Source organism: Schistocerca serialis, chromosome 3, assembly GCF_023864345.2.
Source record: "Schistocerca serialis cubense isolate TAMUIC-IGC-003099 chromosome 3, iqSchSeri2.2, whole genome shotgun sequence".
In the NCBI taxonomy this organism is placed as follows: Eukaryota; Metazoa; Arthropoda; class Insecta; order Orthoptera; family Acrididae; genus Schistocerca; species Schistocerca serialis.
The window spans coordinates 45261764-45281201 of record NC_064640.1 but is presented as its reverse complement, the minus strand read 5'-3'; the positions used below and the strand labels follow the sequence as shown (position 1 = coordinate 45281201).

The following is a 19438-nucleotide window of genomic DNA, read 5'->3' as shown; positions in this document are numbered from 1 at the left end:
GATATAAACAAACCTTTCATAGAAAAGAAGTTACCAACTTTCAATAAATTTCATAACATGATGCAAACATTCAGTTGAAATAGTGAAATTAATTAGAGACTAAGTGGCTAATAAAAGAAATAAAAGTATTTCAAACACCATTTTCAAACAAAATATCATTTCATTAATAACTCAAGAATGAAGAATTTTAGGACATGATTTATCTGAAGTTTTTCTTGTTCTGGTGTGAGGAATGTGTGCCCACTCTCCTTCAAAATTTACAAAAGTCTACCTGATATACTACCGACACATTTGAGACTTACAAAAAGACACCTACATCAAAATGATTTCAACATAGAAGAGGCCAAAGAAAATATTTCTTTTCTTGGCTGAGTATATTAATAATTTATACAAAGAAACAGACTGTGGATGAACTTATTTACATTGGGACAGAACATGTAGTCAGTCAATGCATGTGTTCTTGAGGCTCCACTCAGAGCATTGCTGATAAATACCACAGAATGATGGGTTCCTTCTTCAGGGAGGAGGGAGAAATAGATTGGGAGAGGTCAGGCATTAGTGTCCTGCCATTTTATAAACACCTGCGCTGTAGAAGAAGGGAGGCAAAGATGAAGGCTGAGGCATCAGAACTGTAGGTAGTCAAAATATAATGCATTTGTATGTACTAAGCCAGTTTCAGTTCAGAGATGACAAAGCATACAGACTGAGAAGTAAATGTAGATTTCATAATTCAATTAAAGAATAACAAATACAAATAAAGGGTAAGAGAGGAAGAGAGATGAACAAAAGCCTGGGATATGGAGACAGTGGGATTAAGTAAACGATTAATAAATATAAAATAATGTACAATTATAATAAACATGAATAAAGGAAAGGAGTGAGATTGGGCTAACAGCAGGGGTCCTCAGATCTTCTGAGTCACGCTCAATGTATACGAATGGGACATCGATTTGCAGTCAGTCATCCTGTATACCATGCAAGAGAGTAACGCTCTCTCACAACCACCAACCACAAAACTGTCCTCAACTCCTTCCCCACTTCCTAGACAGCAAACCCAGTTTGGATTCTTGAACTAACTTCCCAACCCAAAGACATCTCCCACCCAAGCTTCACCAGATCTACAATCACACCTCAACTGCTCACTTCCTATGTAATTCCAAGCCTGTAATACAGATGCCCTTCTGGTTTAGAAAGAACTTCGTCAAAACACCCATCTGTCAATCCCATAAACAAATTTAACCAAACTAAAACTGTTTCGTGGACAGTTACTCAAACCTGGGACCTTTGCCTTTCGCTGCAGAGTAAAAAACTCGTCCTGAAAACATCCAACAGGATGTGGCTAAGCCATGTTTCCATAATATCCTTTCTCCCGGGAGTGTTAGTCCAACATGTTACACCAGGAAAAATTCATATGAAGTTTTGACGGTAGGAGTTGAAATACTGGTAGAAGCAAAGGTGTGAGGAAGGGTTGTAAGTCATGCTTGGGAAGCTCAGTTGGTAGAGCATTTGACTGCAAAAAGCAAACGTTCCGGGTTTGAGTCCTGGACTGACACACAGTTTTAATCAGCCAGGAAGTTTGATATCTGTACACACACCACTGCAGAGTAAAAAATTCATTCTGCAAATTTAACCAGCCTGTCCTAGTTACAGATCTCTCTCACTTACTAGAGCCTGAATGAATAATTTGCTTCATCAGATCATTAAATCCCATGAAGCATTGAAATTTGCTCAAAACCATTCCGGCACCAATTCCAAAGGGATGATCCTCTTTCTTACCCCCAAAAGACATCTTCTCCAGGAACTCCTCACTTTCAACACAGTCACCCATTTCTTGTGGAAATTTTCCTCCAAAATCTCAAACCTTACTCCAGCTGAGATCCATGCCACTTGTAAACTGAAATCAGACTGATCTATTATCATTTTCCCTATGGAAAAAGGCTCCACTACTGAGGTACTTGACTGTGGTGAATATACAGCAAACTGGCTGTGTCAGCTAGCTGACATTTTGATACAAAACACTGTTCCTCATGATCCCACTCCTTCCATTCAGACTGAGCTGCAGAAAATCCTTAAACCCCTAGGACCCTCACAATACTTCAAATCTGTTTCCATTTAACTTCTTACCCTTCCTCATATGTGCATACGTGCAACTGTACTTTCCAGCTCAGAGGGGGAAGGGGGGGGGGGGGTTGACACCACCACCACATTAGTTTTCACACAGTTACATACTTCAAATCACCAACTGAACACATGTTATGAACACATCTTAGCTTTGGTAGACTAGCAGATTCCTACTGAACATGGCATTCCATTCACTATAAAATATAATTACCACTTTCAGGAGGATTACAAACTAATTTCCATCTTCCTTCCACCTGAAATCCCATTACCGTTGATGTAATAATTCCCTTACATCAACATGTCACATATACATACATATGGCCTTTCACTGCACTTGAATGTCTTTACCACCAAATCAAGCCCCACCACTGTCAAATTTTACAACATTAGAGACAGGAAACTACTCTTCTTGCTTATCAGATTATACATATTTACTGTTCAGTTTTTGATATAGTGATGATGACCACAAAACTGTGAGAACAAACAAATGGGAACCAAAGGACAGTCAGCCTCGTACCCAGTTATTGAGTATTCACCACAGTATGACTCAAGAAACCTGCGTTCTTGTTACACCACACACAAAATGTGCATCCCCCCAAACAGCACCTGTTTCCCCTCAACTCCAGATATGGGAACATCAACCCAAACATATATTCTCGCCTTTCACCCTTCCTTGACTTACTATTCAACAGTCTAACCCAATCATCCTCTTATATTGGTGTTTGAGGGAATTTTATTTCATTTTTATTCTTCATTTATACACCACCTGTATGTGGACTCCACCATACTTCTCCCGTCCCCTCTTTCTCATTTCTTTCTATTTATTATTATTTCCACTTTTAAATTTACTTTTTACTTGGTCCTTTCTATTATATCAAAACAGTAAGTGGCACAAAGTGTGCTAACATATGACCATTTTCACCTATGTTGTTGTGTGCCTTTTCATTCATCTTAACAACTGTTTCTTGTCAATAATGGTGGGTAGTTCCTCTTAGTCTGTGTTGATGAATAACCTGCACCCCCCCCCCTCCACCTTTTCCAATCCAACCTCACCAACACATTTCCTTTTGATACTTGAAAAAGGAAGCTATTATTCTGAAAACTAGGGGTGCCGTGAACTATTATGTCTTTCCATCACTAGTGATGGGAATTACATCCCCCATCCCTTGAAGATAATAACTGACCAGACTTTGTCTCTTTTGTGATTTAAATTTTATGAATTGAATTTTCCATTTTATACAAAGGACAGATCTAGCATGAGTTAGGAGAGTTACATTTCCAGGATAACAAGATATGATAAAAATAATAAAAAGAAAAATACTATCTTACAGTGCGCATTCGTTTGTCAGTACATTCTCTGGCAAGCTCTTTGGCAAGGCGCGTGACTTCTTCACTGGCTTCAGCTATTGATTTGGCACAGGCTATAAGATCCCGCTTGCTGCCACTGCCACCTTCCCCACGCACCAGTTTACTAAGACGTCCCATCAATACTGCCATCTTCTTGGCAGCTGCAATAATGTCATTGTCTTTACTTGACCACTGACGGACTTCTTGATGAAGTCCATGAGCTGCTACCTGCGGGATTCAAAAGACAGAATGATTAAAAAAATTCTGTGAGGTTGTGAATAATTTTATTTAGGAAGAGTATCAAATATGTGCTATTTGATTTTCATTATTTAATTGTAACACTGAGTTTCATGGCCACAGACTTCTGGAGACCACAAAGTCTTTATTACTGTGAACAAAACTAAACTATGGGATTAATCTAGGGAACACTGTGGCTACAGAATAATTTAACTTAATCTTTGGAAAATAATAATCACTTTCACAGCCCACTGCCCATTTGAAAAATGTTGTTTACTTTTTAAATAAACTATGTCTTTTTAAGTACAGAGTGTTATGTTCAAGATATGCAAGAATATTGGATTCATGATCTGAGATGTGGTAAACTCTTAATGTCCAAAAACTTGCAATAACAACATTTGCTAAGGAAAGTTCTGGCAGAATGTAAATAGTATAATCAGAAAATTAACCACTTCACGTATTCAAGACCGCAAAAAGAAAATGAAGAAGCTAGGATAAGAGATTACATCACTGAACAGTGTAAGATAATTTACACCCTAAGTCATGTGGCCACTGCACACTGAACATTAGGCTGTGGGTAGGTGATAGTTGCACGTAAAGCTGAGGTATGGAATGACACAGTGGTAGAAGGCAGCCATGTTCGAAAAATAGTGACTGTCATATTACAAGCGAAGGTGATGCCATCTAGTGACTACTCACCGCTAGTTGGCTTCATGTTCCCTTGTAATATGATCGTCACTTATTTTTGTGTGTGGCTGTTTCCTATCTCAGCTTTACACATGGCTATCACCTGCCCGCAGCTTAGTGTTCACAGTGTGCGCCTCAAAGTATAAGTTATCTAATGCAGTTCGGTATGTGTTCTTAGTAATTCTCTCCGTTTTTCTTCTTTTGACTGTTTACATTCCTTACGTTATTTACAGCTGTCTGGTGCAATACCTGTGTTTTCATTCTAACTAACCTGTATCAACCTAATATTTATAGTTGGATAATGAATCCCTTCTATTATTATAACATACAAGTGTTAAGTCTTATACAATAACTTATTATAGCTTTTTCATTTTTCCCTTTTGTATTCTTGTACACCTGAAGATGAGCTCATAACTGGCCAAAACCTGTTGTGACTGAACCAATAAAACTACTTAGAACTGAAGTGGTGAACTATCTGAGTCTACTTGAAGCTCAGTTAGAGACGTCCTTGTGGTGTCACCGCCAGACATCATACTTGCTAGGTGGTAACCTTTAAATCGGCCGCGGTCCGTTAGTATACGTCGGACCCGCGTGTCGCCACTATCAGTGATTGCAGACCGAGCGCCGCCACACGGCAGGTCTAGAGAGACTTCCTAGCACTCGCCCCAGTTGTACAGCCGACTTTGCTAGCGATGGTTCACTGACAAATTACGCTCTTATTTGCCGAGACGATAGTTAGCATAGCCTTCAACTACGTCATTTGCTACGACCTAGCAAGGCGCCATTATCAATTGCTATTTATCTTGTGATGCATGTACCGTCAGACCGATGTTCACCAATTATGGATTAAAGTTAAGTATTCCAGAAGCTACGTACCTTTTTTGCTAGTCTCAATTTCTTGTCATTTTCCAGACCTCACGCCAGCCAGCGTGAACTTAAATGCGTGCCTTTCGGCTTCCTGTCATAGTGGATTGGCTGTCTTGCCAGTCCACAACTGTCCTTCTAATCAAATCTTAGAATATACATAATTTAGGAGTAAAGAAATCACTCACCTAACAATAGACATATGGAGTCGTAGACAGGCACACAAGAAAGTATGAAAACTTTGCTAGTTTACGGACAAGTCTTTTAATGAGCACGCGCGCGCGCACACACACACACACACACACACACACACACACACACACACACACACACACATACACACACACACCTCTGCACAACTATATTCTGCTGGCTTAACATACAATGGCAAACTGCAGTTCAGCAGGTGGACTGGGATGAAGGGTAGTGTCGGGTGAGGTGAGAAGAGGGATATAGAGGTGGGAAGTGAGAGGAGCGATTGGTGAGGAGTAGCTGGTGCCCTGGAGGGAGGCAACAGGTGTTGGATAGTAATGCGGGAGGGAGACGCAGCAGGTACACGAGCTAGGAATGTGACACGTGGGCACTGAATCCATTGAATTTGTGCAGGACATGACGATGATGATGATGATGATGATGATGTGGAGAAAGTGATAGGCAGTGGTAGGGAAGACTGCTGGGTGGAGAGTGTGGGTGCAGTGGGATAGCGGGTGGAGAGAGTGGGTGCAGTGGGATAGCGGGTGGAGAGTTTGGGTGCAGTGGGATAGCGGAGACTGAGAACTGGAGGATTTTGGGAGGAAACCCAGTACCTCATTATTTATGTACCTTAACAATTACACAGTCATACACAACTACCACTTCCCTTCAGAGGTGGCAGTCCAGATTGCTGTACACACTGGTACCTCTAATACCCAGTAGCATGTCCTCTTGCATTGATGCATGCCTGTCTTCATCATGACATATTATCCACTCTTGCATTGATGCATGCCTGTCTTCATCATAACATACTATCCACAAGTTCATCAAGGCACTGTTGGTCCAGATTGTCCCACTCCTCAACGGCGATTCAGCATAGATCCCTCAGAGTGGTTGGTGGGTCACGTCATCCATAAACAGCACTTTTCAACTATCCCAGGCATCTTCGGTAGGGTTCATGTCTGGAGAACATGCTGGCCACTCTAGTTGAGCAATGTCATTATCCTGAAGGAAGTCATTCACAAGATGTGCACAATGGGGGCGCGAATTGTCATCCACGAAGACGAATGCCTCGCCAATATGCTGCCGATATGATTGCACTATCAGTTGGAGGATGGCATTTACGTATCATACAATCATTACGGCGCCTTCCATGACCAACAGCATCGTACGTCGGCCCCACATAATGCCACCCAAAACAGCGGGGAACCTCCACCTTGCTGCACTAGCTGGACAGTGTGCCCAAGGTGCTCAGCCTGACTGGGTTGCCTCTAAACACCTCTCTGACGATTGTCTGGTTGAAATCTTATGTGGCACTCATCGGTGATGCCAATCCTGAGCAGTCCATTCAGCATGTTGTTGGGCCCACCTCTACTGCGCTGCATGGTGTCGTGGTTGCAAAGATGGACCTTGCCATGGATGCCAGGAGTGAAGTTGCACATCATGCAGCCCATTCCACACAAAGCATTATTCAACATGATGACATTGCTGTCAGGGTTCCTCTGAGCCATAATTCGTAGGTAGTGGTCATTCATTGCAGTAGTAGCCCTTGGGAGGCCTGAGCAAGGCATGTCTTCGACAGTTCCTGTATCTCTGTATGTATCTCCTTCACGTCTGAATAACATCGCTTTGGTTCACTCCGAGACATCTGGTCACTTCCCCTGTTGAGAGCCCTTCCTGGTACAAAGTGACAATGCAGACATGATCGAACCATGGTATTGACCGTCTAGGCATGGCTGAACTACAGACAACACAAGCCATGTAGCTTTTCTTGGTTTATTTATTTATCGTATCCAAGACATCACCATTTTACAAAAAAAAATATATATATATATATATATATATATATATATATATATATATATATATATATATTACAATGCAAGAGAAGAAGTTATAATACAATAATACATGGTTATAAGGTAAATTAACTACAATAATATAGAAAAGTATGTAACATATAATGATAAGCGCTAAGGATGCGAAACAGAGCGATTTTCATATCCCACGTGAAGCCCAATACACTGCAGCTTGAATAGCATTGTCATTTGCTTCAAACAGGTCTTGAGTCGAACACGGGTTGTTTAGTTTCCTGCAGACCAGTAGGTGTTGTGGGTCTTGCTGTTCTCCACACTCGCAGGGCTTGTCTGCACTGATGTAGCCCCATTTTTCCAAGTTTGCTCTGCAACTTGATACGCCTGTTCGTAGTCTATTCAGGGCTTTCCAGGTCGTATATGGGAGTTCAGAGCCAGCTGTGGGTTCTTCCCTGGGGCTATTCCCTGGTCTTCCTGGGTCCACATTGTACCACAGCTCTTCTCGTCGTGCTCTAGGCGATAAAAGAGTTGCTTCAGTTGTTCGTAGGAAACTCTTCCTTGATTTAAGTCGGCGAGGTTGAAGATTGTATCCGGACATTGGATGCCTGGGATCTGTCTCCTGTTTATGTTTCTCGATTTCTGCGGCAGTCCTTCTTCTGATGTCTGGCGGGGTTATACCCATGAGGTGGTACAGCTGCTTTGTGGGAGTTGGGGGGAGGCATCCTGTCACGATGCGTCCAGTCTCATTCAATGCTATATTTACTTGTTCAGCGTGGGTGGAATTTTGCCAAACGGGTGCCGAGTACTCCGCAGTGGAGAAACATAAAGCTAAAGCTGACGTGCGGAGAACTGTAGGTTGCGCTCCCCATCTGCTATTTGTTAGCTTGCGGATGATGTTGTTCCTGGCACTCACTTTCATCTTTGTGGCCAAACAGTGTTCCTTGTAGGTGAGAGCACGGTCAAGTTTAATCCCAAGATACTTTGGTGTGTCGCAGTGAGATAGATGTTGTCCCTTCCAGCTTATGTTGAGTTTCCTCCTTGCTTCCTTATTACGTAGGTAAAAAGCACAGACCTGGGTTTTTGCTGGGTTTGGCTTGAGGTGGTTATTATCATAATAGTCACCCAGCTTTTCGATCGCTAAAGTTAATTTACTTTCTACCTCTTCAAAGGTTTTTCCCTGGGTGGCAACGACTGTATTGTCTGCATAGATGAAGGAGCGAGTGTCCATGCTGATCGGTTGGTCATTGGTATAAATATTATACAGCAATGGGGCGAGGACGCTACCTTGAAGTAGGCCGTTTTTCTTGGTGGAATGACTGGAACTGATCGGCTGTCACGCCCCCCCCCCCCTCCCCCCCCCCCCCCACCCCTCCCACAGTCAAACAGTCAACGTCTATCTTCAGGAGTTCTGGGGACTGCGGTGATGTAAAACTTTTTTTGATGTGTATATTTCTTCAAATTAAATACTTTCTGTTCTTTCTATGACACTATTACTCTGATAGTTGCTGACTAGTATGTTTCAGTGGTTTGAGATGATCTATGTACTGACAAAGATCCTACAATATTATCTGTAATCACAAATGATTGATCATTAACAGGAAGATTATTGGAGACTTTAGCTTGTTGGTCTGATTTGGGCTATAACACAGAAAACACAAAGCAGGTAATATTTTAAATTATCCTTATGTGTGTCTACCATCTTGCTATCTATCATGCCCTCATTTCAGGACAACTATTCATATTAGAATTTATTCCTTGAGTATTCTTAAATGTTGTTTATCTTCTAACCAGGATGCAATTTTAAAATCTGCTGTAGCTATTCTCCACATCATTCTCTTGCTGCACTGGTCCTAAAATGGTTCAAACGGCTCTAAGCACTATGGGACTTAACATCTGAAGTCATCAGTCTCCTAGACTTACAACTACCTAAACCTAACTAACCTAAGGACATCACACACATCCATGCCCGAGGCAGGATTCGAACCTGCAACTGTAGCAACAGCACGGTTCCAGACTGAAGCGCCTAGAACCGCTCAGCCACAGTGGCCGGCGCACTGGTCCTAAAAATTTTAGCTTTATGATCAGCGCTCTCCTCTCTGTTCCTTCAGCAGTTTGCAATTCTGTTTCAAAGATGTATAAAGTAAGTTGAGAATACTATTTCATGTTCCAGAGATCAAAATATTTTACAATACATCACTGATGGTTGTGCAAAATTTAGGAAGAAAGGGTATCCTATTGAAGATTAAGTCATTAGAGACAGAGTGCAAGTTTTGGCTTAAAAAGGATGAAGGAAATTGGCCATGGTCTTTTGAAAAGAACCATCTCTGAGCACCTGCCTTAAGTAATTTAGAGAAACGTTGAAAAACTGAATCTGGATGGCAAGACATGAATTTGAAGCCTAGTCTTCTGAATGAGAGTCCACTGTCTTTAATTATTGTGGAAGGCAGCACAGTATCAGCTGTATGGATCTGCTGATAATTACTATTTTAGTGGAAGAAGTCTCTGATTAGTTATTTCCAAATCACTAACTTCACGTGTCAATGAAATAGTTTCTCTTCCATTTAATGTCCTAGAATGGTTCGCTATCTTGCCTGACAACAATACTGTGTGATGAAATAGAGTCCTCTGTCTTGACTATTTCAGATTATGCATTTAGCCCTATACCAGGCTGTTCAAGCTCAACTGCCTGCATTTGGGCAGCTGGATGCCCACAGGCACCGGGGGGTCAATGATGGATCAACAACTGCCGTGTGGACAGTTAGGCAGCCAACGTGTAATTTACATAATTTTGTTGCTCTGGTCGAGTGCACATCAGCATAGTTGGCCAAGTGGCTAGAACATGACGGGTAACCTGCAATAGCTGTGCCTGCCCATGAGTGAGCTGAGAGGTGAGAGGGTGTTTGCAAGTCTGGGGTCATCCTCGCCCTATGGAGCACTGCTGGCACAGCATGCCTTTAACAACATACACAATTTCTGAATTTAACTCATTGCAGTAATAAAACAGATTGTATGCTGTGGTTAGTGTATAAGATTGGGTGCACCAAACAAACTAAAATTGCAGTGATTAGAATGATAATTGAGACTCCAATTTGACTTGATATGAAAGATTAGGTAAATGATAACACACAAATTAACAGAATCACACAACTGTAAATATTATCTGATTTCAAGAATTCAGTTTGGTGTGAAATCATTATTTTGTATAATAAGGGACCCTAAATGTCAGAATGTGGGTGTGGATGTGCTCCATCCATGAAGCGTCAATAGTGCTTGCTGTACAACAATTACCGAGTTGTCAACCAGTCACATATTAAGAGAGGCACATAAGGCTGATGTGTGAATTAGTAGAATACTCACATATTCCTCAGTGCTTGTGGATGGGCACTGTGCCGTGGTACTGGGGAATATGGAGTTGCCTGTAGGAGGGAAATTGGGCTCCAAAACTTCTTCATCGATGAGGCAGTTACTGTTTAAATATACTTCAAATATATTTGAGTTGAAACTAAGTCATATTCAATGACAAACTGTCTATTTGCTTCTGTCTCGAGTTCTTCAGCTGACGTTCGCCTGATGATTTTACTGACGTTTCGCTAGCATGAGTGGCTGGTATTGTCAAAGCTTCACTCTCCATTGCCTGTGGTGAACTGGAGCCAAGCTCGTGGCCACAGAATATATGTATCTGGCGCACCAATATCTGAGGGCTTCTCCGCGGTCAGTTCCGATTCGGTTCTCCTCTTGCTACCTGTGATGGTCGTTTGCTCTAGTATGGGAAGCCAGGATCCATTTACCTTAAGGCTTTCCTCTTTCTTGTTGAAGCTGTTCCCGTGTTTGTGTATTTCTACAGCTTTTCTAAACAAGCAGGTGTGATAATGCTTCTCTGCAGCCAGAACTTCCGTGTCGGTGAATTTTATTACATGGTCGGTCTCACACAAGGCGTGCTCTGCCATGGCCGATTTCTCCACCTGCCGCAACCTGAAATGTTCTTTGATCTTCCAGTGATTCTGACATAAACTTTTCCACATGTGCATTGTAAGCAGTATATTCTCGACATTGCAAGTGGGTCCCTTTTATCCTTTGCCGATCTAAAACAGTCTTTGATCTTCCTTGTCAGTTTGAAAATTGTCTTTACGCCATGTTTGTGCAAAATACAGCTGATTCTGCCCTTCGCTCTGGGAATGTATGGCAGAAAGGCCGTACCCAACATTGGCTCTGTTACACTTCTAATATAATTTGTGGAGTACCCATCACTCCTCAACACTACCATAACCACTTGTTTAGAGAAGCTATAGAAATACACAAACACGGGAACAGCTTCAACAAGAAAGAGGAAAGCCTTAAGGTAAATGGATCCTGGCTTCCCATACTGCACCGAATGATCATCGCAGGTAGCAAGAGGAGAACTGCACCAGAAATGACCGTGGAGAAGCCCTCGGATGTTGGTGTGCCAGGTACATATAGTTTGCGGCCGCGAGCTCGGCTCCAGTTCACCACCGGCAGTGGAGGGTGAAGCTTTGACAATGACAGCCACTCGTGCTAGCGAAACGTCAGTAAAATCATCAGACGAACATCGCCCGAAGAACCCGAGACAAAAGCAAATAGACAGTTTGCCAACAAGTGGCCACAAAAGCCTTAACAATTTTGTCATATCCAATGTTACCTCAAACGGTAACAGTTAATGTTTGTTTGTTAAATCACTCAACAACGTAGTCTGTCACTTTGAAGTTTGTGGGACTCGTCCAGAAACTGAGCATTCCAGAGAGGCACCACCTGAATTCCCATTTATGGTTTATGTTCAGTGGAGCAGACGCATTAAACGTGCAAAAGATAGCATAGTGGCAATACAAAGTCATATGGTCCTGCAGACAATCCCACATCATAGACATATTGTGCGATTGAGTGCCCACTCATCACACTGTATGAGCCTCTATTATTCACTTGTTTCACATATGCATTACATATTGTAACAAGATTCTCTGCTCAGGCCGACACGTCACGACATCACAAACTCGTTCCTGGAGACCCAACGTTATTCCCAGTTTACACTCAACTCACACATTGATTTAATTCTCTCTGATGCCGTTAAGATATACTGACACTTACTTTCTGCAGGTTATTTACTGACTCAGTTTTGTATGACCATTCAAGAGAGGGCATATCCCATCTCAATAGTCTATTGCTTATACACTAAACCATACAACCTCAGAGTTTGTATTCATTTGATTCACTCTGGGAGCTGCAATTTTCAAAGATATCAGTGCATGTAACACATGCATGAAAGAGTTTTCACATTTAACTGATATAACATTGATAATTTATGTCAGTGAAGGTATGAGAGTGATAACACCATAGCTATACTTACCATAATAGGTTGATTAGGTAGAGGAGCATGTGAAAACATATCATCTTCATCATCTGTCTCAGGTGGAGGCGGTCTTGGTGGTGGAACTTCCCCTCCAGGCAACGGTGGTCGTGGTGGAGCGTAATCTGCTTAAACATAACAACTACTAGTGACACATGTAATAAAAAATCACCACATTTGATACTTATGTGATACAATTAAGAATCAGTGACATTTAATTGATGGAAGCAAGTTTTCCTGCATCAAATCTCATAGTCAAAAGCTCATAGTAACTATCTGAGAAGATGGAGAGAGAGGGAGGGGGGGGGGGGGGGGGGTGTTATGTATCTCGTTCAGTCTACTTTCTACTTTTAGCAACATTCTGCATAGTTAAAGGTGAAATATGATAAACTGATATTACAGTCCACGAATCCAACTGAAAATATCATTCTTCATGGGCTGAGAAATGACTTAGGCAGTGAACTTTATAGTACGCAGTACATTTCTGCGCTATGCTGTGCAATAGTGTTACAGAACACAAGATGTTCTATCAGTTTGATCAGTTAACTTTTTGCTTTTTCAAATCATTCTCTGACTAGTACACTTAGGATTAAATCATTTAAATTGTATTAATAATCATTCCTTTTCTCTTACAGCAAATTTATCTACCATGCTGAAACATCCATTTTCAGATATACTCTTCATATATTGTCTGTATCTGCTTGGCTGTTCATCCCAAAAGCATTAGGATGTTTAAATGCCTTTACACTAAAGATATTAAAAAATGTTTAAACTTCCCCATCTACGTAATTAATTTGTAATGCTGATAGATAAAATCAGTTCATATGACTAGGCAGTTGGAATGACCAAATGATCTTTGTAAGAAGCTTGAAAAATTGTTTCGAATGATCCACAAACTTTTTTATTGTGAATATTATTTCTTCTATAGGGTTCCATGTATTTAAATGGAAAAAAAAATGCTGAAAAATAAGTTATTTAAGAATAATAAATATTAATGCAATAGGAACAGTTGATAGTGAACTTTTAGTGATGTTAGGTGAAAGAGCACTGGTATTGTTACTAGACTCTGGCATCAGTACTGAGATGAGTGTACCAGTGTCGACTGTCGAGAATTTTTTGGTTGCATGGCTGCACCACAGCAGGAATGGATTTCCCTTGACTTGCAAGACCGTCTGGCAGAAGTAAGTTAGGAGGATGGTGTGTGCACTTTCCTGATCCAATTGTGTTGATGTATCTGAAGCTTTTTAGTTGCCACAGTTACTATTACCACACAGTTACTCACTCACTTTTGATTATTTTTCTGTTTGCTATTGTGGTTTTTTAGTACTTTGCTTTCATATTTTGGATTCCTTTTGGCTTGTCATTTTGGATTTACGTATGGTTTTTGCTGCCATTCACTCGGTCTTTTTGGACACTATCCATTTTCTCAGAAACTCTCACAATTGTGTAGTATGATACTAAAAGGGCATTTGTTATACAGAAATACTGACTTCAGACATCTGATTATGAAAGTTATGAACAACAGCAAAGTAGTTTGCAGCCCAACTAATCATTATTGTAATGTTTTTGACATAGGAAATATGCAGCTTACTCACTGGTAAATGAAATACAAGTCAACAAGAAAAAACAATAATGAAAAGTGACATTAGAAACTTCAGGAATACCAACAGTTGCCAGCCATTTATGAAGGGTAATCATAAAGTCTTAATTATCACCTTGAAAAATAAAGTTATGTAATAAATTGTTTGCTTGTTTGCAGATATATTCCTGCAGTTCTGGTATACACTGAAATCCCCATGCCACAGTACCACAGCACACTGTTAGAGGAGCTAAATCAAAATGGTGCAGCCCATTGATAAAGTGGAGTATAGCAGATAATTCTTTTTCTTCATTTGAAGGACAACAAAGTTGCAACAACCAATGCCAAATTGGTAGAAGTCTATAGCAACAATGCAATATCATATAACACTGGTTAGGTGATGTAGATGCCTCCAGTGTGGTCCAACTAATCTGAATGATGAAAAACGAAGTGGCAGACCATCTCTAAATGAAGAACCAGCAACTTCAAGAGAAGGAGAAGACCTGGTGCTCAATGACTGGCATATCACAATTGAGTTGACAGTGAAAATAGTGCAAATCAGTAACACATCAGTGTTCAACATCTTGCAAAACATTTGGAACTGACAAAGGTCACAGTTCACTGGGTTCTGTTCCTGTTCACACTCATTCAAGGCAGCAGCGAATATGTTGCAGCTGTGTCAGACCAGTGCAAGTGATTTGTTCAGCTTCCAAATTGCCAAAAACAAGTGCTGAGTGTATCACTATGATCCTGAAACAAAGGAGCAAAGTAAGCAGTGGATACATGTGGATTTACCATCACCAAAAAAGGCTAAAACCCAACAATCATTGGGCTAACAGATTATGTTTGTGAAGAGCAAACAATCACAGGAAAATATTATGAGGTTATGGGAGGCTGTCAAGATGAAATACCACAAGAACCTGTTTAAGAGGATGTTTCTGCTGCACAATGCCGCAGATCACTATATGCATGACATAGTCACATATGCTGGTTCTTTGGGCTATCAAACTGCAGCAGGGGCTTTCACAACTAATAGTGCAATGCTTCTGTAAAATATTATATGTATATTCTTCCATTATCCAGATTTTAAGCCAGTGAGGGCTCATCTTCAGATGATTGGTATTTACTGCCACTTCACATACCAAATACCTAAAGCTGCACCTTGAACAACTCAAAAGCAAGTTATTGGAGGGAAAAAACCATTATACAATGACGGGCTGCAATCTTGATTCAAAGCTCCTGATATGTGACCCCAGGCAGTGGAACATTGAAAGATAGGAGGGGAAATAAAATACCATACCCCCCCACAGAAGAAAAAGGTTAGAGGGAAAACTCCAATAGCAAATCCAGTTATGATAGGGCCAGCAAGCCAGTAGTGGATAAAATAAGGTTTTCAAACTTGGAACAAGATTTATAAGAATGGATAAAATGGGAGATTACCCACCTATTCACAAGGACTAAGATTTCATAAATTGAACAAACAGATGCTGACAGGGAAAGTGGAGAACTAGCAGTGGACTTTATGAATAGAAGGAGGTGGAATAGTCTAGGATTGTCAGAAACCAGGTGGAAACGTGAAGAAAGTAGGTAATGGAAGAGTGGATACAGGCTGCACTGGAGTGGAAATGAGGGAGAAGGGAGGCACAAAGTGGCATTAGTTATGAGAGGAGTGTTGAAAGAGATGGTGAAGGGAATAAGTCTCACAATGATAGTCACAGAAAAATGTGAATGGAAAGAAAAAGGAAACACTGCAAGTGTATGCACCACAAATTGGAGATTCTGTTAAAAAAGAGGAGGACCTTGAAGAGGAAATGCTGAGAGAACTCACTGGGGAGAAGATTGTGATAAGGAGAGATTTGAATGCACACATGGGCATGGAAAGAGAAGGCAAGAATGGCGTGAGGAAGTATTGGGAGTAGAAGAACCATGAAGGAGAACTGAGGAAGGAAAATGATTGCTAGACTGAGGCAAAAGAAATGGACTAGCTTTGGGCAACACTTGGTTTAAGAAGAAGGGAAGTTTTAAGGTGATGTGGTGTAGCCAATATTTGTTGAGTGAATCTGCAGTAAACAATAGAATATGTGACTTCGACACAAGGAGAACAGTCACAGATGTTAAGGTAATACCTTCTGAAGCCCTAGACAGTGATTACAGACCTGTAGCAGTGATATTTAGGATTAAAGAAGAAAAGAGGGCAGAAAGAAACGAAAGGAGGACAAGAGTGTGGAAACTGAAAGATGAAAAATTCAAAGAAGAATTTCTTAAAATAGTAAGGAACAATGTGGCAAGGGATTACATGCAGTCAATATAGGAGGAAAGGGGAAGATTTGAAACAACTACAGTGGAAGCAGCAGAAAAAAATGTGTAGAAGAACAACTGATAAAAAAAAGGTGGATAGAAACACCTTGGTAGAATGATAGAGTAAGGGAGGAAGTTGCAAAGAAAAACAAAGCATTCTTTATGTGATTGCTAGAGACAACAGAGGAAAGAAAAAGAGAATATGCTAAGAAGAAGGTGGTTAAGAGAGTTCTAGTAGGGGATAAGAAGAAATGAACGGAAGAGTGGGCAAATATGAAGGAAGATGACAGTCAGGGGAGTAAGAAGAGGTCCTTTATGGAATGGTTACAGCTTAAAATAGATACACTGTGAAAAATGTCAGGAAAATCGATAAAAAAGGAAAGGAAGTTGAGAATGTACAGGAAATCACGGAGATATGGAAGGAATATTTCAAAAACCTCTTAATGGAAACATGGAAGAGGAAAATGAGGAGCTTGGGGATGTAGAAAATGCTGAGTTGTACCTAATGTGGACAGAAGTGGAGGATGTGATAAACAACACAAACAGAGGAAAAGCACGTGGATTGGATGAACTAAGTGTAGAGATAGTGAAAATAGGTGGTATTGTTGGAGCGCAGTGTTTCTATCAGGTTGTGAGAACAGAATGGAAGAAAAGGTCATATGAAGACTGGAAAAAGGTAATCATAGTGCCAATTTTTAAGAAGATCGGCAGGAAACTTTGTTAAAACTGTAGGGGAGTTACTTTGATGTGCCATGCTGCCATGGTATTTGAGAAGATCCTGGAAAAGAGAGTACGAATGTTAGGAGGAAGAAGACTCAGAGAGGAACAATATGGGTTTAGACCAGGAAAGTCAACAGTAGATCTAACTTTTCATGAAATACTGCTTCACGAGAGACTACAAATATGGTAATGATTTAGTAATAATGTCCCCGAACATTGACAAGGCATTTGATAGCGTGAAAATGGGAATTGCATGTCCGAGTATGAGAAGAATAAATGTCATGTGTCAAGGATGTGTGAGTTGTGTAAAAGTAGGAAGGGAGAAGACAGACTGATCAGAACAGAAAAAATAGGTTCAAGCAAGGGAGTACACTATCTCTACTATTTCTGAACACCCTTACGGATGAAATAATGGCAAGAATGCAACTGCAAAAAGGAAACGAAAATATGAAAGCAATGGGGTTTTCAGATAATTAAATGGTGTTGGGAAATGGAGAGGTCTAAGAAAGTCTAAATGTATGTGTAGTAGTGGTGGAAAAGTATGGACTGAAATTTATTGCAAAGTAGTATGAAGTGGTTGTGACAACGAGGAATTAGAGTAGTACTGAATTTAAGCATTATAGGGCAAGTACTGAACAAAGAGGAAAGTCTCAAGTACCTGGAGAGCACAATAGAAGACAGTGGGTAAGGAATGATATTAATGAGAAAGAAAGGTAAGCACATGGGATTTCTGAAGAGTGTAAGAAATCTGGTATGGAATAAGAATGAACCACCAAAGAGCAAGCAAGCAAAACCTAAAAACAAAAATAAGCATATGACTGAGGACCAATCAACACCACAAACAAAAGGAATTTCTGCAATTTATCTATGACTGTTTCCTCACCAGTTTTGATAAAATGTAGGTCAAACTAATGATAATATTAATATAATTATGTACTATAAGCTTTGGTCAAACATTTTCTTCACTTTAAGAAGTGGCTGTTGCAGTGTTATAGAAAAAATACACAAATAGTATTGCAGTATTCTTCTACAAGTCATGTGGCTTCCATGGAGATGTTTATGGCTCTAAATGCACAACTCTGCACTGACAAGGGGTTAATGATGATCTCTGCCTTATATTAGTGTGTTGCAAAATTTAAATTTATGACTTAAATTCCCACATGACTATGATGACTTAAATTTACAGTATATGAGTATCACATTTCATTTAGTATCAATACAATTAAAGACTGTGTAATAATAAAAATAATAATAATTACTGATATCACCACCACCACCACCACCACCACCACCACCACCACTAGAACTACTGCTGCTGTATACACTACAGTCACTGCAGCACAATAATGACCAGAGCACATAAATCAGTAAATAAACAAGTTCCCACATTTGACTGTAGAATAAATTTAATTTTCATATGAAGCACATGCATTACAGCCATTTGCTTAACACTGAAAACAATTAAGCATACACATATAAAAGATTAGTATGAGCAATACATTTCAGCACAGAAGTAAGATGGGCAGAACAATCATGTAAGTCTTGGAGTACTTACCACGCACACTAGACTAATTAAAGAGACCAAAATCAAGTACCTGCATGGCAGGTAGATTTTCAGACGGTGCAGACTACATCAAGAAAATTGCTGTCAATGCAGGACTTCCATTTACTGAAAATATCATTGTAAGTCAGATTACTTATGTACTTAGGAGTGTACGAATAATACTGAGAAACATTGATCCACGTGCATTTCAATGCTTTTTGTACCTGTGTCTTTAAGTATATTTCTACCTGTTCTTTGGTTTTCTTCATTTTGAGTTTTACACTGAAGACCACAGCCATGTGCAGATTTCGTTCTATATTTGTCTTTTGTTCATAAAGTCTCACACCCAAAACTTATCTTAATTAATAGTGATGAACATTTGAAAACTTTTGGGTGGTAATTAGTGTAAACTATCACATAATACTTTGTACCATATTTACAATGATCAACGGATGACTATAATGTGAGTGAATATAGTGTCTGTAAGGAAGAGAGCGGAATGACAGAAACATCAAAGTGCAATAGTCAGTTCATTAATTATTTTCACAAAAAGGAATCTATCATAACAAGCTACAAAAATCATTCCACTGTTTCCTAAGTCATTATGTGTAAGCAACTTCAGTTGATCGCCAAATTCTTTCCCTGTTTATTTCATAGAAAGCAAATCTTGTATTTTT

General features: G+C 40.1%; 1 protein-coding gene across 5 annotated transcripts in view; it reads right to left on the bottom strand.

The window, feature by feature from the left end:
- Nucleotides 1-19438, bottom strand: part of LOC126469694 (vinculin) — a 302912-nt gene that overhangs the window by 46167 nt on the left and 237307 nt on the right. For all 5 annotated transcript variants that reach the window (XM_050096859.1, XM_050096861.1, XM_050096862.1 and 2 more), the window contains 2 exons: nucleotides 12622-12746; nucleotides 3451-3696 (listed from right to left, as the gene is read on the bottom strand). In XM_050096859.1, the coding sequence (XP_049952816.1) occupies nucleotides 3451-3696; nucleotides 12622-12746 (371 nt within the window). The remainder of the gene's footprint in view (nucleotides 1-3450; nucleotides 3697-12621; nucleotides 12747-19438) is intronic.